The sequence below is a fragment of the Pipra filicauda genome, unplaced genomic scaffold (genome assembly GCF_003945595.2).
Source record: "Pipra filicauda isolate LSUMZ 115617 unplaced genomic scaffold, ASM394559v2 scaffold2_size9829703_pilon, whole genome shotgun sequence".
NCBI classification, from domain to species: domain Eukaryota; kingdom Metazoa; phylum Chordata; class Aves; order Passeriformes; family Pipridae; genus Pipra; species Pipra filicauda.
In genome coordinates, this window is record NW_024104421.1 from 4,246,896 (window position 1) to 4,273,563 (window position 26,668).

Below are 26,668 nucleotides of genomic sequence, written 5' to 3' on the forward strand. Positions count from 1 at the left end.
AAAAGGAAGCAATTCCTGAGCCAGAAACAGGTGGAGGGGAAGAATGAACTAAAGCGAAGGGAAGTATGAATGAAGGACAACAAAAGCAACAGATAAACAGAGAATGAATAAAGGATACAAGAATGATGATGTGTCTCATATTAAAAATATGTTTTAATGCCTCAGGATTGACTTTTTTAAAGTAACAAAGTTATTTCTCTGCAGTACTTGCCAAATAGATTTGATTGAAACTGCTCACTGCCACATAGGTGCTTTAATGACCTGGTCTACCTCTTTCCAGCTGTATTTCCTGGACTGCTAGACATTGAAACCCTGAGATAGGTCCCCAGCGACTCCTCCCAGCTGGCTGCAGGACAGGTTGTGGAAGCAGATTCCCAAAAGAAGAGGCTGGATCCTTCTGTGGGATGCTGATTGCAGTGAGTGGTTGTTCAGTGGGATGCTTAAAATAGGTTACAGATGGGATTTATGCCCTGTAGCACAAAATGCCTAAAAGCTAGATGTCCAGCTTAAACCAGCACATTGAGAAGAACAACACTCTTGAGGGATCCATGCCTCTTTGATGAAAGGAATTCGTAAATTGATAGAAAACACTAAATTTGTTGGTGGCCAACAACACTTGAGAGAAATCCTTATTTTAAAGATTGAAGCCTTTTCTACAAGAGAAAATTACATAGTGCATCTTCCTAAAGAGACAAACCTCAGCAGGTTAGTGTTATCAAAGTGTATGTGTCAATGATAGTCAGAAACTGTTGAAAATCCCCTGCCCTCTCCCTTGATCCTCTGGCTAGTGTGTATAATTACTTGTGAGTTATCCAGACACCTTTTCTGACTTCCAAGAAAATCAGTTAAAGGTTGAAAGATAAGAGTGGGAAGATGGAAGGGAGACTATAATTTCAGGGTATTTAGACAGTGGGCATGAAGGTGTGGGAAGGCAAAACAGCCTACCAAAGCACTCCAAACCTCATAAAACACTTATCATTGCCTCAACCCTGCCCATGTACGTAAAAGGCTTTGCATCCAGCATGGCTCTTCTCTGGAGCTTTGCATTTACTAGGTGGGCAGTAAAGTGGGATCATCTTCACAGTGCCAAATGCCACTCTGCACTCCTGAGCTCTGTTGTGACAGGAAGAACAGACAGAGGTTGGCTTGTCTGTCAGCCAGCCCAGCTTCAATATCTGTGGGAGTCAAGAGAACTTTGCAGAGTACAGACTTATGGCTGGGCTTTACAGCTGAGTCTGGAGTTTGTAACCTGGGCAGCTCTGCCCTGCCTCCAAATGCACAAGGGAGTCTGACACTTTTGCAGATGTTTTAAAAGTTGTCCTATTATTTATTCATGCAGCTGGGTTAATTTAACCTGGCTGCAATAGAAACATTGCTTACAATACACAATTGCAACATAAGTTTTCACATCAAGCGAAAGCTAAACTAACACAGCAAGTGGCATCAATAATTGAAATTGCTTTGGGGAGGAAGAGGAGGATCCAGGGTCAGGTTTGGGATGTGAAAGAGCACAGATATCCCTGACTGCATGCAAGCTTGCTCATGCAGGTGGTCAAGCCTGTCCAAGAACTGCTGTGTGCTCATGGCCACCCTGCCTGGACATCTGACCTTGCCAGGACTAACAGTGCCTGTTCTTCTTCCACCAATTTGAGACACAACAATGGCTGTGCTATTGGGCAGATTGTGCAAAAACTACTGTAGGGGGTATTGTTGCTTCAACATGGTCTCCAAAGAATGCCACATACCTTAACATTGGCTTTCTAAGTGTGGGTAGATGCAAGGACTGCAAGACAGCCCTTGCAGAGACTATTCTCTCAACTTGAGTCAGCGTTCCTGAGCTACTTTGATGGAGTTGGATGGGGAATGAGAACCAGACTAGGTCTTAGACAGTTCTAAGATGCCAAAAGGTCTTTGATCTCTTGTTCCCATAGAAACAGCTCAGAAGTTGTGACCAGACCTTGAGCTTTAGCACACTGCAAATGCCAGCACACTATACTACACTGCCAGCCCTCTTCTTCCTGCAGCACGGACAGGGAAAATATCCAGGATGATAATCCCGAGCCAGAATTTCTCCTGTCAATACTTTCTCAACTGTTTCCATGCATGTCACACTCTTAGGTGTACAGCGATTGCCCAGTCAGCCCTCACAAGCAGCTGAGGAAAATTTGCTTGCAAAAACCACAAACATTGCTCCCTCAAGCTTAGAACTGACACAGGAAGAGAGTGAAAGTACCTTCAAACAGCACAGCCACAACCAGCTGAATGTGCGTGTTCTTTCTTTCCTGTTTTAGAAGTTCTGTGTATATTTTAAGTCTACTTTTATCTTTGCCTTTAAGGAAGACGAATCAGCCATTTATTATGAAGAGGGGCTGGCAGCACAGACTGTTAGTGCAAGTATATCATCCGTTGCCTGGAGAGATCAGACACGGGTTTGAACCCTGAATTCAGACTCAGTTTCTTGATATACATTCAGACACACACAGTCCATGTCCAAGATATGTCCACAGCCTCAATAGCTCAGTCCCCATCTTTGAGCCTTGCTTTCTACAAAGGATGGCAAGGTAAAAAGGATGGCAAGGTCACTCTTTCATAAACGTTTGCAGTGGTACAATGAGAGGTGCAGTGGAAGCTCAGGTTAATGAGCATGATGGAGTAGGGCCCCTGGCTTCAGTGGTCCCCCCACTATACGGAGAAACAAGACAGGCAACCACGACACAGCAGCTCCCGGGCTTTGGGGCTGGGAGGCAGATACCAAGCTTTGCAATAGGGACTGTTCTCAGGAGCTGCTGACACAGAGTTCGTAGTCCCATGTGAGGCAGAAGAACCTGGTCATTTGCAGGGATGATGCCAAATTTAGGACTACAAGCTAGCAACAGCATATTGCTATTGCAATATTTCCCTGTCTCTGCAGAGGCTGGGTTTGGACTTCAGCAGATTATCTGTCAGGGGAAGCAGTCCACACATTGCTTGCTGGAGAAAAAGAGGCAATTACTTTTAATTGTGGCTCTCAGCATGAAGAGACTGGAGAGAACATGTGTCTTGTTGCTGGCCAAATCAATACCCATACAGTATATTAAAAAAGAGATGAACTAAAGGTCAGGTACCTGGAGCAATAAGCAACAACAATTGCAGTGGGACTGAATTTTGAAATTTGGACCTAGATTTGGCTCTTGAACTTTGTCATCCTCCAGCCTTTTTCTGGAATAGAAGTTGTGTGTGCATTGGATTTGGGGCTTCTGTATGGTTTGGTTCAAGAGAAACCACTGCAAAATTCAAATGAGAGAACATTTTGGAGAATAGGGGAATATAATGAAGGACTCAATGCAAAGGATTTCCCACCTAAGAACTCTGCTTCTGCATAATAAAAGAAAAGACCCAGCTGAGTTCTGGTCATCCCTTGAAGTGTGTCTCTGAATGAGCTAGACTTGAAGGGAGAGAAGTGGTTGAGAGACACAGGGTTTGTGTGACCAGGGGAGAATTGAAGGTAACAATCCAGCAAAGACAGGACTGAACAGAAGCAGGGGGGAAATCTGAGATCTTGTTCTGAAAAAGGACAGTTCAGCTCATTGGAGATTTTGGAGTGGGGATGTTCCTCAGTGCTCTGTGACTGCAATGCCTCCTCATGCAGGCCTTCTCAACACACTTCTAATTATCCCTGTAATGCAATTGGACAAACTCATCTCCAACCTGGACACTCATCTCCAACCTGGACACTCATCTCCAACCTGGACAGAAAGAGAACCAGTTGTGTAGCCAGCATTCACTTCTCCCTGCTGGTCAAGGAGCAGACATTTTTCCTCCTCTGCCTCTCTTAGTTCTTCCCAGAAAGCATCAGAGGTGCTTTATTTGGATGGGGTGAGACACCAGCCACAGTTTCCCAGACCCAAAACCTCCCAGCATCACTAGTCCTAACCCCTGACAGTGCTGAGCTTCTGCTAGATGATCACAGGCCTTCTGAGGAGAGACTGAAACGAAAGGGCTGATGATACTAAACACAACACTGGGAAATGTGTTGAGGAGTGCCAGTTAGGGAGCAGGAATGGGGAGGTTCCTGCAGAGTGGAAACGGAGGGGCATGGAGGACAATGGAGTGCTTGTTGATGCAACTGGGAGCACAGTGGGCTGGCAACTCCTCTAAAGTGCAGGAAGGAGGGGAATAGGTTTCCACACTTACTCCAGGACATCTCTGTTGAACTGCTTCTTGCTGTTTCCCAGGAATTCCCCAATCATCTGGCGGCTGAGGCCCTTCCGCTGGAGCAGAAAGTGTGCCACCCCAATGGGGGTGTCCGGGATGAAGCCTCGGGAGATCAGGAACTGGATCCCCTTGTCTGGGTTTCTGAAAGGGAAGGACAGACACATGGTGAGTTTGCATGATCTCTTTGAGGCATTATTGCCTCTGGCTCCCCTCATGGCTTGCAGCAATGCAGCCCTTGGTATTTGCCTGGGCTCCTATGAGTTCATTCCTGCCTGTGGCAGGAATGGGACTGGCTGGGATGAAGAAAAGTGACTTGCAGTGTCCTACCCACTTGATGCTGAGGACAAAATGATGGCATAGGACCTGCTGTGTCACTTACAGCACCTGCAGTCAGCTGGTAATCACAAGTGCCATCTCAATGCCACAAAGGATCCTGCTGCATTATACCATGCCTCATCAGTGACTCTCTTCTGCCATCCATCTGCTCCAGAGTCAAAGGCTCTTGTATCATCCCCGTCCCACTGTGTCCCACACAGACAACTCAGGAAGTGTCACCACATTCAGTTATTCCAAATGTAACCCACAGAGAGATGTCCCCAAGGACCAGAGGTGAGAGCTGGGCATGTCACCCTTTGCTTTAGGGGAGCTGGGGTTGCACCTTCTGTAAGGCAGACAAAGGCAAAGATAAAAATGTGTCTGTGAAGAAACTTAGGAGATATTTTTGCCATAGTCTCTGGGCAAATGAGGATCAAGACTCAAAGGGGGATAATGAAAGGTGGGCATTTTTTCTGTTAAAAAAATAATTCTCTTTTTCATACATTTTCAGTGCTCAGGGTTGAGTGACACTTTCTACCTTTCTCACCTGAGCTTGGTGCTGGTTGCCTGAACAAAAATCCCATACTCAGATTTGCTTCTCTTCCTCCACTTTCCTCACCCTTAGCTGTTCTTTCCTTTATTGATTCACCCTCAGGCAGAAATCTCTGTGTGTGAGAGAAGGCATCAGGAGAACACTTTGTCATAGATGGGAGGGAGCTTTGTGCAGCTCCCAGACAGAGGGTTTCTCTCCCTCTGTAGTTGTGAGTGCCTCTCTGAGAACAAGTCTAGTGTTGAGTGGGCCCAATCGCCTGGTTGTGGGAGTGATTTTCTGCTTGATAGTGCTAGATACAGAAATATAGAATGGTTTGGGTTAGAAGGGACCTTTAAAGGCCATCCAGTCCAATCATCCTGCAGTCAGTAGGGACATTTACAACTAGATCAGGTTGCTCAGAGCTCCCTCCAACCTGATCTTGAATGTCTCCAGGGGTAGGGCCTCTACCACCTCTCTGGGCAACCTGTTTCAGTGTTTTGCCACCCTCATTGTAAAAAACTTTTCCCTAATATCTAATCTAAATTGACCCTCCTTCAGCTTAAAACCATTACCCTTTGTTCTATTGCCATAGGCCCTGCTAAAACATCTGTCCCCATCTTTCTTACAAGCCCCCTTCAAGTACTGACTGGACACAATAAAGTCTTGTCCTGGAGAACAAAAGTCTTCCTTCTTTTGTCCAGGCTGAACAACCCCAACTCTCTTAGCCTTTCCTCATAGGAGAGGTGCTCCAGCCCTTTGATCATCATTGTGCCCTCCTCTGTACTCACTCCTACAGGTCCATGTCCTTCTGGGGACCCCAGAGCTGGATGCAGCACTCCAGGTAGGGTCTTACAAGAGTGGAGTAAAGGGACAGAATCTCCTCTCTCAGCCTGCCCACACTGCTTTTGATACAGCCCAGGATACAACTGGCTTTCTGGGCCGCGAGAGAACATTACCAGCTCGTGTCCAGCCTCTCATCCACCAGCACCCCCATGTCCTTCTCAACAGGGCTGCTCTGAGTCCATTCATCCCCCAGCCTGTATCAATACCAGGGGTTGCCCTTCCCCCTTGGGGGGTAGTGCGTGTCTCAACAAGCACACATTTGTGTGTATGTATGACCTGTACCTGCAGATTTCTTTTGCACCCTACATGTTTGTCAGAGCCTGTGTGTCTACGTATTTTGGCTTGCTCCTCATGCCTCCTATAAGCACATGTGCTTCTATGTATCCTGGGAGTGGCTGTGAGCCTATGTGGTGCCTGTCCCACAGGACAGACAAGAACGAATTGTACATGTGTGTTGTGCAGGAGGTTTTCTTATATTTCAGTCTGCCACGCTGAAGGGTCTCTGTCAAGGTGCACTCGTGCTGAGGTGAATGAGTGCAATGCCAGGAAGATCGTCACATTCCTTGGGTTCTCTGAGCTGGTGAGTGGGGAGAGGTAAGAGTGTGACTTCATGAAAGGATGCCATACTTCCATCATTAACCCAAATTCAGGGTTCTTTGTCAAGGCTCAAGGAGTGAGTTTGCTCAGGCTGTTTCCTGGGGTGGGGAAAGGATAGGATGAGATTTCGGAGCACGTGAATGCATGATATGCACAGGCACAGACTGTGACACTGTCAGGTGGTGAAGTATGTGGGTGAGCAACATATGTCTAGCTATAAGGGGATCAGCATTCAGCAGAATGGCCTGCTCCTTGCAGAAGCCTCATGGGCAGACAAAAAGTGGATGAGCTTGAAATAGTTCTGCTTACTGTGTCATGTCAAAAGAAAATATCCTGGGCAGTGTGGCATCCCTGGGGAGAGTGGCTGTGAGAACAATCAACCCACTAAATGTATGAATGGGAGAGCTGCAAGATCTGATACCGAAAAACCCAGGCCTTCTTCACAGAAAAGCAACAGTACAGCTTCTTCATTATCACACAGACCTCCTGGTTCACCTTTGAAGAGCACAGGTAAAGTTCCCTGCTAAGAGCAGAGGTGATATGGTCAGGACAAGAGTCAAGCTAAGCAACAGGGATTCATAAAACGCACATCCACCTGCACACTTTGGTATTTGGCAAGGGACAATACAGTGTTCACAAATGAGGATGAACTCAGCTACACCAGTGTGACTGACTAGCCACTAGACTGACTTTGGATTTACTCCATAGGAGCTGGGAGCTGAATATGGCCAGAAAAATGTAGCTCATGTACTGGTATGTGCAGATTTCAGTAGAGATGGCACACACAACGCAGAGGATGCAGAATAAAACAGTCCAACTATGACAGTCCCCCTGCACTGCCTAGACTATAACTCGGATACACTTGCACACACTACTCTCAGTAACAGCAGTCTTTCATCACTTCATCCTGGGATTCAATTTGTTCCTCACAAAATCCTGATAGCAATACAACATCTCCGCCACTGAACACCTGCAGATATATCCCATGTACTGCAGTATGCAGCTTTTACCCAGATGTGTAGCAAACAACTCCACTTCCATCTCTCCTGAGCCTGGTCTCTGCTATTCTTTTTACTGTTGCAGGGGTGTTAAGCACAGCCAGCAAATGCTGCGGGATTCCTCACGTCCTGCTGGCTTTCCCTCTGCCCACGCAGCCAGCTGCCCACACACACTGAGCTATTACAGCAGTGCTGCAGAATGAAGCACTCTCCGTTCCGGGGATTTCACCCCCTCACTGTGCAGTGGGGACAGGGAAAGTGCCACCGCAGCACAGCATCGATGTGTTCCCAGGGGCTGCTCCAAGCCAGAGTGCTGCTTCCCAAAAACGCAGCACAAGGCCAGGTAGACTATGCTGCTGGCAACTGCAGGCTTCCAGCTGCTGGTCCAGGATGTCCACGCACACAACCTTAACTCCATGCCCCGTGGGTCAGTGCCCACATTGCAAACTCCACAAGGGTAAACTGGCTCCTTCCTAGACACTGACAGGGAAATCAACAACCAAATGTCTGCAGAGAGCCCAACAGCCTTCCCAGCCCCTTGGGTGGAGGTGAACTACGGTGTCACAAGGGGAGCCATGTGTCCACTCGGACACCGATCAGAGAATAAAAAAACCTGCACTCCCCAGAGCTAACAGGTCAGTTTCCTCACTCCTGTCCTCGAACCTGATCTCATAACTAGTAATACATCATCCTCAGTTCTGTAAGAGTCCCAGATCTGTCTGATCTAACATCACTTCAGTTCTGGATGGGCTCTGAACACAGCCCTAAAAATCTCTCTTGGTTCCTGCCTCATGGATTTCACAGCCTTCATACTACATGTATATAAATGCTGTGCACTGCCCCTTCATCTGTGCAAAACTTCTGCCTAGGACTGCATAATCATCAGTCCCCACTCTGACCGAAAGGTCCATGCTAATGTGTGGTAAAACATTCTTTTAGTATGGGTACATTACATCCTCACCATTAGGTGACTCAAATGGAAACCAAGACAGCATAAGATAAGAGTGTGATGATGAAGCAAAACCCTGTATTTCTCATAGCTTTCTTAGATGAGAAAAGTCTCATCTAAAAGCAACAAGCAAATCTAAAGGTTGTTATAGGAACTCAGCTGCATTCTGCCAATCCACAATAGGCTACATGTGACCCCATGAGTTAACCTCTTCTCGTGGTAACCTCTGGGCTGCTCTACTTTTGCTTTCGCACCTACAGCCTTCTCATAGGATATCAAACTCCAAGGTGTAAGAGGCTGAGATGAATAAACCTGGTCTGTAAGGTGAAAATCTACCCAGATATCTGAAGGTAAATGACAGCCAGAGATGTAATTTTGTCATCATGACTCACGCTGGGCTAGCTAAGCTCAGCTCTACTTCTCTCTCTCTTTATTTGTAATTGCCCCATGTTAAGGAACCAGGGCTGGGTTTACCATGCCAGCTATGTTTGTTCCTTTCCACATAGTGGAGCAGGAACCTAGATCCCAGGCTCAGCTGGTGGATGCCAAATGGATGGCAACTGGGACTGAAGGTACAGTAAATTCTGAGAGCATGGGCACTAGTCATGGAGCAGTGGGCTTGTTCCTCTGTTAGACAGAAGATCAGGACAGCACTTGTGAGAGTACAGGGAGGAAATTTCTGGGCAGCCAAGCTGTGTCCTTCATTGCATACCCAGATGGCCATGCCCTTGAATATGAAAGAACTTCCCCAGAGATGGATCTAGACCAAGAGTCTGCCATCACCTGCTCCTGTGAGGCCTGAAATAGGCTGGGAAACATGACAGAGGAAGAGTCACTTACATATTGAAGAGGTTCAGTCCAATGCGGTAGAGGCGCTTCCTCATGGTGTCTGTGGAGAGCGTGGGGGACTTGCAGCTCGCGGGGTTCTCGCAGTGGTACCTGGGGAGGCTGAGGATCATGGCCTGCAGTGCTTCTTTCGAGGACACCTCAGAGGCTGACTTGGCTGAAGTGGAGGTGCTGCTGCTGCTCAGCTGCTCTGAGTTATCTGCATTTTCAGACTCAGAGCCTTTGCTTTGCCCCGCCTCATTGCCAGCATCAAATTGGAGCTTCTGCACTGCCATCTGATCAGTCTCAGCACTGCTGTCTCCCGTGCCATTAGTACTGACATCCACCTCGGTGAAAGTGTGGCTGTTCTGGAGAGCTCTGGACTCAGGTAAGCTCTCTGGGGCAGCTGGTGGCTCACTGGCTTCTCCCTCCCCTTCTCCTGGGCTTTCTTCAGCTTTGATAGCTTGAGAGAGCCCAGCCTGGTCATTGCTGCTGAGGCAGTTTGCCATGGACACCGAGGTAGATGACGAGACAGAGATGTTCTTGTTGTCAATCTGGACTGTGACATCTCGAAAAGCCATCATGAGAGTGCTGCTGCTTTTGGGTAGAGTATCTGGTAGGAGACCTTCCTCCTTCTCCTTGTCCTGCAACTCAGCTTCTAAGTCTTGGTTTGGCTGCATTGAGCTAGCACTGAAGGTCTCCCGTATCTGGTATGAGCCCCCATCTTGCAGGGAGCACATGGTCTTCAGGCTCCAGTTGCTGAGGGCATCATCAATAGACTTGGCCAGGGACTGAACTTGTTCTGTGAAGGAGTCCTCCAGCTCAGTCAGGGCCCCACTGATGGTGGCGGGCAAGGACGGGGACCTCACCAGTGGGATGCCGACGAAGTTGTATCCCTCCACCAGGGCTTTCTCCGCGGAGAAGCTCTCCGAGTTCTGGACGCGGACTTTCCTCAGGGAGATGCGGCGCGGCATGCGGCTCTCCAGCAGCGAGTTGCGGATCTTCTCAAAGTTCTTGCTGAGCTGGTACTGCCGGAAGGCGGTTTGGATGGTGCAAGCTGCCCTGCGAGACACCAGGTGACCGCCGTATTTGTGCTCTAGCATTTCGATCTGAAAGACACAGAAACGAGATGGCATTTTTTGTTAATTGACTTCTGGTGGCTTTTTGTTACCCCTATTCCTATACTGGTTAAGGTTAATGACTGTCAAAGGAACTTCTAACACTGAATTAGCCGAATTGCTTTCAGGGCAATGCCGTGCCCATGATTTCAACAGAAGGTTCCCCGTCGGGCATGGATGGCTAAAACACCAGCACTAGGAACCTCCTCACAGCTGTAACATGATTGTATCTCTTTTCTGAGTGCCAGTCATATGAGCTGGAGCCTGCAGGTGCCCTTCCCTTGCAGACCCACTTTTGATGGCCTTTAGGGCAAGCTCATCTCTGCAAATACAATAACCCAGCAATGTGTGTTCCTACTTTCCTGATCAGCACTGCTCTCTTAATGTCAAGCATTTATCTCTTGTCTCAGAACGCTATTAATGCTTCTCCCCTCCTTAGTCACCTTAGGAAATACTCCTAGGGAAAGGATAAATCATTCAGAAAAAGGGAAGAAAATTTAATTTTTAAATGCAGAAAATGGTGGCTTGATCATAGCAGCTAGTGAGAAACAACAGCTTCCATATAAGTTAGTGGAGGCTGGGTTTGTTCTGAGTTGTGTCTTTTAAAAAGCACTCTGAATCCCAAAGTGCATTTTCTTCTGATATCTGAGTTTTTCAGGTATCAGCCAGTTTTGAAAGGTAAAAAAATCTGAATTTTAAATGTTGAGACAAGATATTAAGAAGCAGGAGGGTTTACCTGAGCTGGCAACAACAAACCCACATGTAAATACATAAATACATACACACAGCTGAAGTGCCATCTCAACTGGCTTCAGCAAAGCAGGTATGTATGGCCATTTCTCTGCTGTAGTCCAGAACATATACTTTCTGGTAATCCCCTCACTCTTCCTCTGCAGCTGGGCTTTCACTAATGTGCTGCAGGAGAATGTTAGATGACGTGGTTGCAGCGAGTGACTGACAGAGGACAAGAGGGATAGTGTGAAGATGATCATGGAAGATGGGATTGAAGAAAAAGAAGGATGAACTCCAACTACACTCACTGATGTTTTGGCTGTACTATGAGCTAAACTCTACATTGCTGGCACTTCACAAGGCAAAGGGCAGGTGCAGACCGTAGTGTTTATATGTGTGTGCACACGTGGAAAAGCCAAAAAAGGTGAAGTGCTGGTTAAGTCAGGCCTGAATTTACAGAGGATTCACTGCATCATTCATGTGGGGAGTATGAGCTCATTAGCAGAACTGAAGGATGAGTTTACTGACTGCATCCTCATCCCCAGCCAGATACCACTTGCCCCTCAGCATGCCTTGTTGGCTCAGTACACACAGGATGAAGGACTGAGCTCACACAAGATCTGAGTTTAAGTGCAAATTGATTTTGTAGTCAAAGGGAGACTGAGGCATGAGCCTCAGCTCACAGAGTCATGTCATATTGTCTGCTTTCTTCTTCCTTTTTTGTAACATTACATAATTTACAGGGAGTGATCCAGGTAAAAGTGAAGGCCTGGTCTGACAGATGTGAGAAGTGTAAATCACCTCTGGAATCTTTCCAATACCAACTCCTCTGGAATTAGGGGAAGTTAATATGACCTTGGGAGAAGTTAGGAAGAGAGGAACATGACCCTGGCTGCAGCAACAGGTCTAGGGATCCTGCTGCACTGGATGTGAGGCTGCCATTTATGGAATGGAGCAGGGAGGGGAGCACATCCTTTCGTATTTCCCACTCTGGACATGAAGTAGGGAATCTTTGCCTTCTGCTCAAACATAAGGTAGGATTCTGTTTTCTGTTTGCCTTGCCCTCAAGCTTTATGGATAACCAAGGACTCTCCTTATCCTCAGTGTTTGTTACGGCAGGAAAGAGGAATACAGGGACAAAAAGAGATTCTGGGTAGTAAGCAGAAGTGTTTTGCTTGGGTTCTTTGTCTTGCTTTTCAAAATGACCATCTCAAGGCCCACCACAAAACCAGACACATATCTTTGTCTCCTGCCACATATTCTTAAAGCTGCTCTGCCTGGAAAGAGATTGAGCCATCCCTTGGCCCTTCCCTTCAGGAGGAAGGCTCATGCAGATAAATGCAAATTAAACCAGTAACCTGCAAAGGCCCAACCCAGACAGTTAGTACTGACAACTGACCGTGAGCATTTCCTATAATGATCTTGTTAATGAAAATGTAGAGCTAATTGTGTTGGGAGGGAAAGAGGAACAAATGGGAGGGGCAGGCACAGCTATCTGAGGGACAGAATAATAGTAAAATGCAAAATAAAGCAGAAGCGAGAGCCTTACAATTATCTGAGGTTTCCAAGGAGGTGACAGCCATTCTGAAAACATGATATTCATATGCTCTGATCTTATTAGAGGCCAAGACAAGATGTCATTGCTGATCTGAAGTAAAAGGCCAGTTTATCTCATGCAAGGACAGTTCCCCAAAAGACAGACTTTAATAACTACTGAGAAGACATCCTTCTGAAAGTCTAAAGGAACAGTGCAAGCTATCAGTACCTTGATAAAAAACATCAGCAGCTTTTTGCAGTCCATAATCTCAGTCCTCCAAAAGGGCTAAAGCATTAAGAAGCAGAACAAGATCTAAAATGAGAGGACTCCCAAACTAGTCTGTTTTCCAGCTCATTCCAGGGGTGTAAGGATGGATTCTGCATGTGGTCCACTGCCATCTGGCCCTGTTAAAAGCGAGGGGAATCCTACAATATCCTGCACCTGAGATAACAGGGACAGGGACTGTATCAAAGGATGCCTGAAAAGACTGGCAAAGCCAGATGCAGCACCCCCACAGAGAAGTGTGCTCCCCACCCTTGCTTTGTAGGAGCAGGTCTCTCTTTCTGTCTCCTTGATGTAGTCCAGCCATTTACTGTTTACTGATGCCTGAGATGTACACATTTGCTATCAGGTCGAGCTAACCGACAGTCCAAAGGAATTAAGGATTTCACACAGCTGTGGCCTGTGTTCCTCCTCTCGAGAGGAGGAAAGGACATCCATTAGCACCACAGCAGTCATAGATAATGGAGATGTATGTCTGGCTGGCCAGAGGAACCTTCTCTTCCCATTTGAGAGGTGAGAAAGGCCAGACATGATTGGCCTTCTCTCACTCCTAATAAACCCTATGAATCTCAAGTAATTGCCTACTTAAAGCTACTCTTCTCTGGGGAATGATCCGACAGCCAGCGCCAAAGGAAGGGAAAGGCAGGAGAGGGATCGGGGTGGATTTCAAAGAATAATTAGCTTAACACATTTCTGGGCCTCAAAATGAACACTCATTCTGAGCAATTCAGGCCTTGTGGCTGAATTAGAAGTGGCTGGGAAATATCCATTGCTGTGAGGGATTGTACATGAAGGGAGCTTTAACAAGGTCAGCCTAAGGCAAGACGAAGTGCCAGGCCTGGATATGGCCAAACATCTGAGGTGCACGCCCCTTGGCTTTGTTGCCCATAGGCATAAATTCATAAATCTGCCGGGAGAAAATGGGCCTGATCTTATTCTCAGTCAGCACTGGTTTTCCACCAAGGTTGCCACTTAGCATGGCGATGTGCCACCATGTTAGCAAGAAGAGAGTCAGGCTCAGGGACAGAATCTGAGTGACTCCAGGCAACGCATGCATTGCAAAAAAAATTAAAAAAAAAAAAGACATACAGAGCATACATGTTCTCTATCACCCTTTCTTAATGCTTCTCCCTCCCTCCAGCCTTTCACAATGGAAGAACATTGCTATAAGGGGCATGTGTTAATGGGATATTTTCCTTCATGCCTGGGACATCTGCCACCCTTCAGCACAACCCAAGAGTGTGTATGACAGAAAGCACACTCCTCTCTCCCGATATCCTCCATTTTCCCAACATTCAATATAGTCTAAGCATAGGGGAACTCTAGCACTTTAGTCTCCATTCCAACCTCCCAGTGTAGTGTAATTCTGCTCTGTGCACTGTCAGCAATCTCTGTTTCATGGGATAGAAAGTAAGGAGAGCCATGAAGCCACTCACCAACCCGGCAGTATGATGCTGAGGGGCAATGACTGGTCCAAGCCTTGCAGAGGAGGCTGTACTCTACCCTCCTACCCTCCTAACTAACACTCAGTCCTCTCCCAAAAAGTAAATGTGACTTCAACTGTGCTTTGAAACTAAAAATGTCTCCTTTCACCTATTTTTCTTATCGTAAGTTCTGTTAATGTATTACAATTTGAGCTATGACTAGGGTTCTACTGGGACAGTGCTATGCAGGTCCTATCACTCTTATTCTCATTTAACAGAACTACCTGACAAAAAAATTGATAGGAATACCTATAAAAACACATACTAGAGTGCAAGAATTGAAGAATTAATACTCTTCACTGCCTGAAAATCTCCCCTTCCAGAGCTGGAGGCAATTCACTGAGGACAACCATCAGGCTGGAGAGGCACACATACTGTAAGCCCCCTTTGCTGTGGGAAAAGTGGTTTCACCTACAAGATAGGCTAGGTCCGTGCAAGGTCAGTCCTGCAAGGCACCAGAAATTAATGAACAATCAGCTAACATGTCTCTCTCTCACACATGCATCCAGGGCAGGTTTGGCCTCTGCTGCAAGAACAATGATAGGGCAATGTGACCTTAAAGCTAAAATAACACAGGACAGATGCCCCAGGACAAACCAGAGCAGCTCTAGGACATCGAGGAGGCTAAGCCCATATATAGCAGTCAAGATCTGGCCCACCCCAAGGATATGTCACATCAGTTTGTTAAGCCAGTTAATTAGTGTCTGTTGTTTTTTTTCCTGGTGTGAAGCAAGAATTATTTCAGAGTTGAGTACACAGTATTTCGAGAAAGACAGAGCTAAAGAGCCAAGGTCTCTCTTTTGCTCAGAAATTTATTGAGCCATTGATCTGACATGTATGTTTAGGGACAGCAGCAATGCTTTAAGAGAAGTGGCAAAGAGATGTCCTAGAAGTAGCAATTCTTCTGTGGAAACCTCATTAGGTGATACCCTTCAGCTGCAGTGGCATACCTCCCACTGAATTCTCCCACTGAACGTAATCTGGACACTGTCACTAGTGTTTGCTTGTCATCCTCACCTCGCATACTGCAGGGTCTGCATGTCCAACAGCCTCTGTTTGAGCTGCCATACCAGGGAAAAGACAAAAACTATTATTTAGGTTCTGTTTTGCACAACAGCTCTCCTGGACTGTAATCTGCAGAGGCACGGAGTGGGGGGGCATGTTCCACCTCATTACCTTTGAAGGAGGAGCCCAGTGGGACAGTCCCTGTCCCACTGTCCCCTGCTCGGAGTCCATCAGGAGATGCAGCTAGAGATGGGCACGCTTGTGCTCTGGAGCTAGGCTGTAGCCTCAGGCACAGAAGGCAAGGCTTGCAACTTCTGGAACTGAATAATTTCCTCTCAGCCTGGTTAACCTGCCTGTCTTTTCAACATCCACTGCTGCATTGAAGGCAGTCATGGCAGCAATACACAAACAGCGTGGTAGATGCTGTGTAGGACAGTCATTGAATGAAACCCTCGTGCTAATGCAGAAGTGCACTGGGGACCCACCCTGCGTGATCCAAGATGGCAAGATGGTTCTTGGAGATCTCTCCCATGAGGGACATCATTTGAGACAACCAGTTGCTAGAACCCTACAGGCACTGCACACTTGTGAGCAAGGCAGTATCTCTGGATGCTGCAGCTCTCTTCTGCCTGCAACCCGTCTCTAAGCCTACACTCACAACTGGGTTTCTAGGTCCACTTTGGACCACAGAATCCAGGCAATGAGGACCAGAGACCAGCAGGTTTCAGTGAAAGGGTGATGCAGTCAGAGGTGGGGAAGCTACTTCCTCCATCAGCCCCACGTAGCCAAAGGGCCAGCTCAGGCAGGGCAAAAGCTCAAGGCGAACAAAAGGCTGAAGTATTTGCTGAAAGACGTCCCACCACAGTGTGAATGCAGTCCCACCCACCCCATCCCCTTCTCCCACAGCCTGAGGAGGAAGCCTTGGTACCTGTTTATTCTTTAGGTCAAGGGAGAGCTCATAATCGGAGGCAGCCGCATGGGAACACGAGGCCGCCCCTTTGCTGCGCTGCACTCTCACTGGGGAGCCCGTGTGGTGGAGGCTCGCCTTCTGCACCAGAGGGGAACACCCCGCTGCCTGCTCTTCGTGGAGCTCCGCATGCTGGGCTTTTAGCGTCAGGGTGTCGGACCTGCCTTCCTGGCCACTCTGTCTGCCGGCCTCCTTCGGATCCTCCGTTTCACACCCGGCTTTCTTGCTTGTGGAACCGCTGGGATCGTCACTGTGAAAGAAATGCAACGTTTCGCTTTTTTTATTTGTTTTTATTATATTTGATTTATGATCATGTTTATTATTCTTCACTATACTCATTCTCTGAGCTGCATTTTAAATGTCTGGGAAGCCTGGGCTGGTCTCTCTCAGTGATGGATCAGGACTGTGGGTTGATGCGGCCAAAGCTCTGATCCCTCCCTCCCTAAGAGGAGGCACCCTTGTATGAACCAGTCCTATGATTCCTGGAGCTGCCTGGCTGCCTCTGTTCCAGGTGCTGCAGCTGGAGGAGGTGGGGAACCAAGGAGGGTCTCATGGCCTATGGACACCTCTCCTGCCCTCTGGAGCAGCTAGCAGCTGGCAATCACTCCTGTGCCCTTCCTGCCTATTGATCAGCCTCTCTTTGCACATCTCAAGTCCCATCTGGCACTGAGCCAGGACCCCAAGGACCCTGTTTTCCCTTGTAGTTTCTAAGGGCATGTGGAAGATGGGCAGAGGAATGTTGCAGAGTTTCCAGAGGAACTCTTGGAGAGCTGAGAGTATAAAGAGCCAGCACTTAAGAGCCAGCCAGCACTTAAGCACTTAAGAGCCAGCCAGCTCTGAGATCCTGACTCTCTAAAGTATGTCTGCAATACAGGCATAGCAGCCTGCAGAGCTTCCATGAAAGAAGCCTTCTCTTTATGACCCACAAATTGCTGTGCCACTGAGATCTTGTGGAGAAAGGAAAACACTCTTTTCTCCTGTCAGCCACAGCAGCAATTGTGTGAAACCAGGGCCTGACAACAGTGCACTCTAAGAGAGATGACATCTTGCTCCAGGCAGGATGGGATTAGCATATGTCTGATCCATTGAAGTGCTGAGGAAATCTATAGTTAACCCTTCTTGCCAAGTATATTCCAAAATCATCTGATTTCAAACAAGGGTTTGGTATTCTGGGAGACTGTTTCAACCATTAGTGTGTTTGTTCATCATTACATTAGCCTCCTTCCAGTGGCTACAGAGGAATAATTTATGATTTCCAAGAGTGTGCAACCCTGCATGGACTCTGGCTTCCACTGCACCATGTCCATCAGACACATTGGTTTCCAAGGAATGACTATTTAGCTGAGAGCAACATGTAGTTTGGAAATAATTTCTACAGAACCAATGCATTTAATTCCACTGAAATCAAGGATATGTACTGCCTCCCATATTTAAACACCATTAAATTATTCAACTCACATCTGAATCATATTTATTTCTCTTGGATTTGCTCCACATACAACTAGTTCTGCTATTATCTATATAATAAATCATTTTATGATTGATGTTGATGTCAGAGCAAAAAGAGGAAAATCAGATATGATTTTCTGTAGTGCCCAAATTACCTAGAAGCATTTAAGTCTTATTTTCAAAAGTGGTGCAAGCACTTAAGAGCCCAAGTCTTCTAACTGTAAATAGACTTTGCCTCCTGAGCTTCAGAGTACTTCTGCACACTTACTAGTATTTTAGGAAGTATATTCTCTCCAGTGGCAGCTCTTCTGTTCAATAGATTTAACAATCAAATTTAGAAATATTCCCACATTTTCTAAGGGGGTTCCACATCTGATGAAGCAAAGACAGTACCACAACTTCAGAATTATGAAAGATGAAAGATTTCAAGGTAGAAAGCTTCTTCTTTTATACACGTGCATGTAGTCACCAGTTAGATTTACAAAATGTATTCCCAGAAGAAGCCAGTCTCTTACATAAATGCTATATAACCAACTTTGTCAAAGCATATTAAAATGATGTCTTTGCATACTCATCAATCAGGAAATACCACCATTAAAATGAGGCATAAAACTATTCTTTTAGGTTGTACACCTTATAAAAGTTTTCACTATTCTATTCCTGATACTACACTTTTTTCTACACTTAAAGATACACTCCTAAAGTATGTAGCCATTTTTAACTCCTTCTGTTCTACGTCCATCCACATTGCAGGAAACCTTTACAAAAGACTTTTCCCTTACAGCTCTCACTGCATTGGCAGCCCCTGTTCTATACATTCTCATTTTAACCAGCAGAGCAGCAATTTTTATCCTGAGCTCAAGGGGTGACCAGGTGACATAGATTTGATCACGTTTTCGTTGAAGTGCGTGCCGAAATCCTCACAAGTATTTCAGTGGGAACTGGACTGTGCCCTATAAAGCAATTTCTGTTAGACACATAAGCTCTGATTCAGCAAGACACACATCCCAAATTGCTCTGCTGAGTCAAGGCCTCAGTGCACAGTGTACTACGCAGACCTTCTTCAGGGTAGATCAGGGCCCGAGGCAGTAGGCTAGAGAGCCAGTTGACTCCCCTTGGAGCATGAATGGTCTCTAAATGCCAGCAAATATTCTCTGACATGATGGTCCTCTAAACGCTCACACATATGCTTAGCTTTGTTTTTCTGAGGACCTTTGCTGGCTGCTCATGGCAGAACATGAAGTGTGTGAGCAAGAGCTTGCAGCCTTTGGTCCCGTTGCCCTGTAAGGAGTACATCACCTCTGGTGGGTGCACACTATCTGTCTGGTTTTCTGTCACACACAGTTTAGAGCCTGAGTGTCACATTCACAGTGACAGCACACCCTGCATGCACTGCTAGTACAGAAGTAAAACCGGTAGGGTCTGTAGTATCACAGAATAATCTAGGCTGGAAGGAAGGCTGGAGGTCTCTATTCCAACCGCCTGTTCAAAGCAGGGCCATTTTCAAAGACAGATGGGCCTTCTCCAGGCAACTCTTGAATATCTCCATACACAAAGATTCCTCAGGTTCTATGAAAAGCCTTGTCACCTAAAGCCTGACCAGTCTCACCTGGGAGTCCCACAAATATCCCCTGCATAGCTGCCCCTTTTCAGCCAAGCCCAGAGCCATCAATCCCTGCCCCAGCCACACTGTAGGAACACTGGTCTCCAGCCCTGCCACAGCTTTCCCCATTATGTGGCCACAAACCCACTTGATCAGACCCCAAAGACTGACTCCCCAGCTTGACCTTGGATCTGCCTCATCACCATGGACCTACCCACTGATGACTGGGCTGTGTCTGATGGTGGGTACCCTCACCAGACCTGATTCTGATCTTGGCCAATGGGGCAGAGGACATTGGACCAATCCAGAATGGTTGGAAACCCCCTTTAACCTCACTGGACATTTAGTTTATTCCTCGAGACACGGGAGGGCCCTAAGACTGCAAGCACTAAGTGCACACACTCAGTCACCGATGTGTAAGAAGCACCGTCAGCCTCAGCGCCGCCCTTGTGGGGCGTAACTGAAGCCCCTGCAGACACAGTGCTGGGATAAGGACACAAGCTCCTCACACATACACATCAACCTCGCCTTCCTCCCCCGTGCGTGCTCTGAGCCCCGTGAATACACCCATACAGAATGGATTGTGCTTAAGCGTGGAATTTTCTGCGGGTCAAAATTCGGTCAGATCAAAATCAGATTGCACTGAAGCACTCAAAGGCATTTTTCAGCTAGATGTTTTTATGCTAAATATAAACTTTTTAACCCCATGCTGGTTTGGCTCTTGTGCTGTTCAGAACACAATAGCAAACACTTGCTGAAGTGGGAATAGTTTCTACATGTTCTGTTGTGGAAAGAAAAGATAATAAAAAATGGCTGAACCAGTTTTACTTAGTGTGAAAAAATCTGGAAAAAATACCTACTTCACCTTTGGGCAAACCTGGGAAATTTCATTTTCAGCTGGTATACTTCAGTGACTTATAAGCAGTGGAAAAAATGAGTTTGCTTAGCAGTCTGAATGTTATCATTACAGCCCCATGGTTTCACTTACCACCTGTATTCCTCCCAGTTTTATTCCCATCTTGAACCTGTTTCTGAGGAAGTGTTTTGGGGAGGCTTTTTTTTTGTTGTCCAGTAGCAGCAACTGATGAAGCCCCCAATAAGAAATAAAATACACTGCTAAAGATCAAAACCAATCCTGCAGTGAAATACAGGCTAAAAACTTAACAATCCTGATTTTTTTCCCTCTATCCTGAATGACAGAGTTGATTTGCATTGGTAGAACACAGGTTTTGTTAAAAAATGAAGGCTCAGGAGATATTATAATCACAATAACCAAAAAAAAAAACCAAACAAACCCACCAACAGTAAGGAAAGTAAGTAGGGCAAGAATAGGCACTGTAGCATGGAAGATCTCGGGGAAAAAAAATGTTATTAAACAAATTACAGGGACCCACTTGTTTTCCCTTGGTAAATAAGCAATCAGCCTCCCTGGCTGTGAGATGAAGAAGGGGAATGGATCTATTGCACATTCTGTTTCTTGGATGAGAAAATTTGTCTAACCACTTGCAATAATTAAAAGTCCCATGCAGAGTCTAAGGTGTGAATCCCAAAGTCCCGGCCCAACTCCAACTAGGTTAATTTAGTTCTGTATCCCAGCATCACCCCTGCAGTTACAACTGTAATCGGTGTTCTTTACTTGCTGTCCTAAGGTATCATCTACCACCATTTTTCACAGCTTTTACAGCTGCTCTTGCATGATAAATTCAACAATTTTCTGCCAGTCATACAATCAACTAGGGAAGGTTTGTAATTTCTTTGAATTCTGTTTGATTGAAAGTTGTAATATTAATGTAAATCACTTGCAATCAGAATAAAAGAAAAGGTAAGACTAAAAAATCAGCTGTTCTCTTCTTCCTAGATGTTCCTATCTGACTTTTATGACCCGTAGCAACTAGCTTAGTCATTATTACAAATAGATTTCACCTGCTGTAAAAAAATATCTCTCATGTTTCAGGTATCTCCTGTACTTTTGCACTGCTGACTTGTTCATGCCTGCTGCAGACAGCAAGCAGGTTTGTTAACAAAATCGGTGACTACAGACAACCTGACTCGGGGCTTATATAAAATACTTTCACCAGTCTAGCATTTCAAAACAGGGATATCAGGGTTTTGAGCTGAATCCTAGTGTTTGTTTCAAGAAAGCAGGATAGTGAAAAAGCTCTTGCTGAGACAATTCAGCTGGTGCTCATAAATGTTTTTATTTAGCACAAGTAAATAAGATTTCTGATACTTAGCTTTTATGTGCAGGTTTCTCAGGAAGATTTTATATAAGGATTAGAGCAAGGGAAGGATGTAGGGAGATGATAGAGGAGAAATGGTATTATGTAGACAATTTTTTATGACTCTCTCTTTTCTCCCTTCCTGCTACTTTGGAAATGTAAAGACCAAATCAGTGATACTAAATTATCAAGCCAGAGAAGCCCATATACCCATTCCTAGTAGTATCAGCTCTCCATGTCTGTACAGAGCTGTTGCATCACTGTCTGTCCTGGGAGAGATTTGACTACTTGTCATCTGCTAAAGCATGAGGATGGTGCCCTTCCTTGCATACTCCTCATCACCTCCTTGCTTCTAGAAATACATATTTCCAGCTTGGCAAAGATCTGTGCTTCTAACTGACAGCTGTGGAAACGAACCATGGTTATCTGTTGGATCTTGACTGTCAGGGTTAAACATTCCCATACTTGATGACTTGAGTAACAACATGCAGCCCCTTCCCCACAAATCTTTAATGACAATTTCAAGCTAGACCTGCAGGCAGAAACACACAAGTTGGGTGCTCCAGACACTACATTCCATTGCACCACTGTCAAAAATCAGAATCAGTTCAAGTCTAAAACTAATTTTCAGAGCTCTCACAAAAGTGTTTACAGAGCAGCTGACTTGTACATGACTAAACAGGGCTCAAGGGCCAGAAGGGCTATTCTTCTCAGGGACAGTAATGTTAGTGCTGTAAGAAATTAAACCTGACCTTTCTCACTGATCATTCTAGAGCTAAAGAGCTCCCATGTGGTCATGACACAAAACTCATCTCTTTGCTCCTCTCTCCTCCAAGAAGAAAAATTTTTTTCAGATAAATAAGAGCAATAACAGAGGAACAAAAAATGGCAATGGCACCTCTGGATTTGGTGAGTGGTTTGAGAAACCAGTCACCCAAGAAGAGGATGTTCAGATGCACTGTTGCCAGGTATAATGGTTATGCAAAAAAGTCTAGCTAATTGTACGGAAGGCTGTGAGGTGTTACAAAAGTACTACAGAGGCGAAGACCACATTGCTGTTTCCCATGTATAACTTACCAAACACCTTCATCATGGTATTCAAGGTCAGTGAGCAGGATTGTGACCCATAACAGAGGCAAAGACTACATGGCCTAGTTGTGAAAGACCACAAAAATTTATTAATACATTTCACAGAGCTCGGTATGAGGATCCGTTGGTTATTGTATATATACTACTCTCAAATTGCCATAAGTGATTAATATTATCATGGCCTGAGAGTCATATGAGACTTCGAAGCTTCACAGATGTCAGAATAAAAAACCCTTACAAAGTGCCCTATAGAGAATTAGAAAAAGAGGTCACCAGCTAATGTCAGTAGAATGGAGTCCAGACCCCAAGTCTGCAAGAACCTGTGCTCACTCTGTCTTTCCTGAGCTTAACTATTCAGGAAAAAAAATAAATCAACTGCTGACTTAGCAGGGTCCAAAGTGCCTTTTCAGTTTATACCATTTCAGTGTTCCCTGAGGACACCCACGACATATGGGTGAACGGGTTCATCAGAATTCAATGAAAAAAAAATGGCTGAGACAGGTTTGGTAATATATTATGGGATCTTTTCAAGGTTCAGAGATTTCTGACGTGCAGGGTGTCTGAGTGCAAAAGAATTGCTTCTGATTTGCTTTTAAGTTCAGGTTTTAGAGTGACTTGAAGGCAATGCTCCCTGGGAGCATGCTGAAACTGATGGAAGGCAAAAGTCTCTCCTGCCAGAGAGGCAGGGAACTTGGAATTTGATCTTGGCAAATCATCCCCTGCCAGCCGAGCTGCAGCTTTCTCAGACAGTCTCCTCCAACAAAGACAAATATAGGAACAAGATTCTGATTTTGTCTACGTTCACATAACACCTTGCAAAGCAGTGGCATCAAGCCATCTTCTCACACTAGTTTTACCCAAGAGGATTTAATGATAATTAGCTGAGCTCATTACCTACCTCAGAATATATAATCTGTTTCATAAAAAGGCTAGCGCACACACCTGTAAAATAGATTTGACAGTAGGGTACAGTAAATACATTGGAAATCAATTAAATTTAACATCCTTTAGCACAGACTGAACCAGGCAACATCTTTTCAACATTGCTTAAAGTGGTTTTGGTGAGATGTACATTAGGCAGACAGATAATGTAATAATACTATCAAATGCCTCCTGTCCCACAGGGACCAACCTGCCAAAGTCAGGGCCTTCATTTCAGATTTCGTATTTAAACTTGATCCCCATGTGCTGTTGTAATTCCCACATTGTTGTGTTGCTGTGCCTTTTGGTACAGAACAGCACTATAGGAATTAAATTTTTCTGAAGCACCCCATACCCTCATGGCGCAAAGATGATTGTCCAGGTGTCAGACTGGGCTGGCTGCTTGTTGAGGGCCTGGCTCTCCACGAGGGACTTCAGCCACCAGAGGACTAGGATCTCTCTTTTTCATGGGGAAAGACAGGCTCTTCCAGGGGGTAACTTGGAACAGCTAAGGCAGCTCTCACTAAATGAAAAGTGGTGTTCATGGTGCAAGGCTGGCTGTGCTGTGTGGTGTGGTTGTCACAGCTTTTTTCTTATAGTTCCTGTGTGTGTCTGGGTGACATCTCATAATGGCACTTTGGCCACCCCTCTGGCATATCCCTCTTTCCTCTTCCCTTCCTAGCCACAACTCCTGTTTCTCCAGCTGTAGGAGCACAGGGTTCAGCTTAGGAAGTAGAGCCCCTTTCTGAGCTGCCTGTCACATCTCGGGGCTTGACACCCCAGGCTGGTTCTGTGCTGTCTCTGCAGGTTAGACAAGGAGGTCCCACAGCCTGTCACTGCAGAGAGGGTTACCTGTGGCTGCTTCAAACGGGGCACCTGTGCTTATCACTGAGGTGTGAAAAGCACCAAGTGGATACTGAAGGCATGGGAGGCCCTGCTCTCAGGGTTTAATTACTTTTACTTTAACCCTGGACCTCTCTTGCCTCTCCAATGTTTGGTAAACACGACCTTTTAGAGAAGGAAAAAACAGATGGCATCCTACATTAGTGTAACTGCCCGCTCAGCACCCCGGGAAAGAGAAACTTGGCTTCTCAGCAGCAGTCTTTCTGCCACTTCAACTCAGATCTCTTGGCTCCTCATCCCCGAGGCAGGTTTGAACATCACCAAATTCGCTGACAAAAGCCTGCCAGTGCAATCATGCAGAAGATAGAATTTCACTGCTAAAATGAGATGAATTCAGGGCTGGGAGGCAGCAGAGTCTACAAGGAAAGGAAACCTTGCATGTCCCCTCAGCCCATTGCTCTCCTAATTCAGCTGCCTATGAGCTGGGTGAGGGACATAGCTCTTGGCATTTATAAACCAAGGCAAGGCTTCTGTGGTCTTCTTTTTCCACCTGTTGTGATGGACCCTACGTTGGACTGCACCTCTGGGTTCCCTCCTAAGGGATCAGGGTAATTGATTTCTGAAGGCAGTTGAGTGAGCCATTTCACAGGAAGATCTTCTTGTGACTCAGAAAAATTTTATTTCTATTCTCAAGTATCTTGGATGTTTCATCTCTTGCAATCACTGCAGCCCAGTAGAAGGACACTGCTTGTGCCAAACCAAGCAGAAGGAAACCTGGTTCTCCTCAACAGAAAGAGTAACACAGCTTCAAATCACCATCCTGCTCAATACAGACAGTGCAAACACCATTTACCAGCTTTAGGAAATCGGATATGATCCAGGTTTTAACTTTACCACTGTGTTCAGATCTAGGGGTTTGTGTTGGCCTTTGGCTGAAGACCAAAATAGAAACAGCGAGGCTAGCATTTCTTCCTCCTTTTCCCAATCCAGTGACCACCCCCACAGCCTTACGCAGTAGGCACAAAGCTCTACTTTTCCAGGTTTTAACCTATTTTGTCACTGCTGCTTCGCTCACGCTCTGATCCACTTCATGTCACTTCTCTTCCCCTAGGCTTCATTCCTTTTTCCATCTTTCCTCACTCCCATTTGGAAAACAGAATGACTTAGCAGCTTACATATTTGGTCATGCAAGCTCATATTCCCCTATGGCACTTAAAATTCACTTACCTATGAGGAATGAAAATTATTCCCACCTTTATTCTCCATACTCAGACATGGGACTTTTGGAGCAAGATCATTAAGAAAAACTGGAGTTTTCCTAGACGAAACCAATCCTACTGTGTGGTTGAGCAGTACTCTGGCTGGTGCTAAATGGCTTTATGCCAGTGGATTGCACCAAAGTCAGTGAAGGATCCAGCCCAATATGCTCTATTTTAAGGCAATCTGTAACATCCTTATCAGATCCAGTTGTGCTGTAACAGCACAGCAAGACTTCTCACAACATCATTCTATGTCATCCAGTTTTGTGCATCTTGACCCACCACTCTCACATTAGTGTATTTATGAAACTACAGGCATCTGTTATATTTTGCAGTCACCCTGAAAGACATGCAAAAGAGTACCAGCAGTGTGTACATAGGGTAGCCTATCCTCATCTTCCCTCTTTCTCCAAAAGATGGAATGAAAGAGATTGCAGTCAACCTAGGCAATAATAACAGCATCATGACCTGTTCAGAGGAAAGCAGCAACATATCAGTTTGGGGTATCACAAAGGTGACATACAGCTCTAATCACTACACAAATACAATTCCCAGTGGGATGATGGGACAATCTATGTGTTGACAAACTAAGGTGCCAGCCAGAGATGGTTAAAAATTACTAGAACACACTTCCAAGTGGCGTGGCCAGAGTTAGGCTCTTCAGTCTCAAAAGAAAAATCTCACTGAACTCAGGTCCTGTTTATGCCTTGAACAAGCAAGGTGACAGTTCCAAAAATGTCCCAACTTTTTTACACCCACTCCCTCACCTATCTAGATGTTTTCAGAACCCAAACAGAGTGGCTTGAGCAGCTGTACAGTGTGCTCCACTTCAGCATCTCAGGTTCTTCAGTTCTTCCTGAAACGTGTGAAAGCCTGCCAGGGCCACATGCAGAAGAAGAAATTCTGG

General features: G+C 45.8%; 1 protein-coding gene across 5 annotated transcripts in view; it reads right to left on the bottom strand.

Annotated features, from left to right (window-relative positions):
• Positions 1-26,668, bottom strand: part of IQSEC3 (IQ motif and Sec7 domain ArfGEF 3) — a 101,719-nt gene that overhangs the window by 23,183 nt on the left and 51,868 nt on the right. For all 5 annotated transcript variants that reach the window (XM_027726627.2, XM_027726631.2, XM_027726630.2 and 2 more), the window contains exons 3-5: positions 16,340-16,628; positions 9,269-10,362; positions 4,174-4,335 (exon numbers count right to left, since the gene is read on the bottom strand). In XM_027726627.2, coding sequence (XP_027582428.1) covers positions 4,174-4,335; positions 9,269-10,362; positions 16,340-16,628 — 1,545 coding nt within the window. The remainder of the gene's footprint in view (positions 1-4,173; positions 4,336-9,268; positions 10,363-16,339; positions 16,629-26,668) is intronic.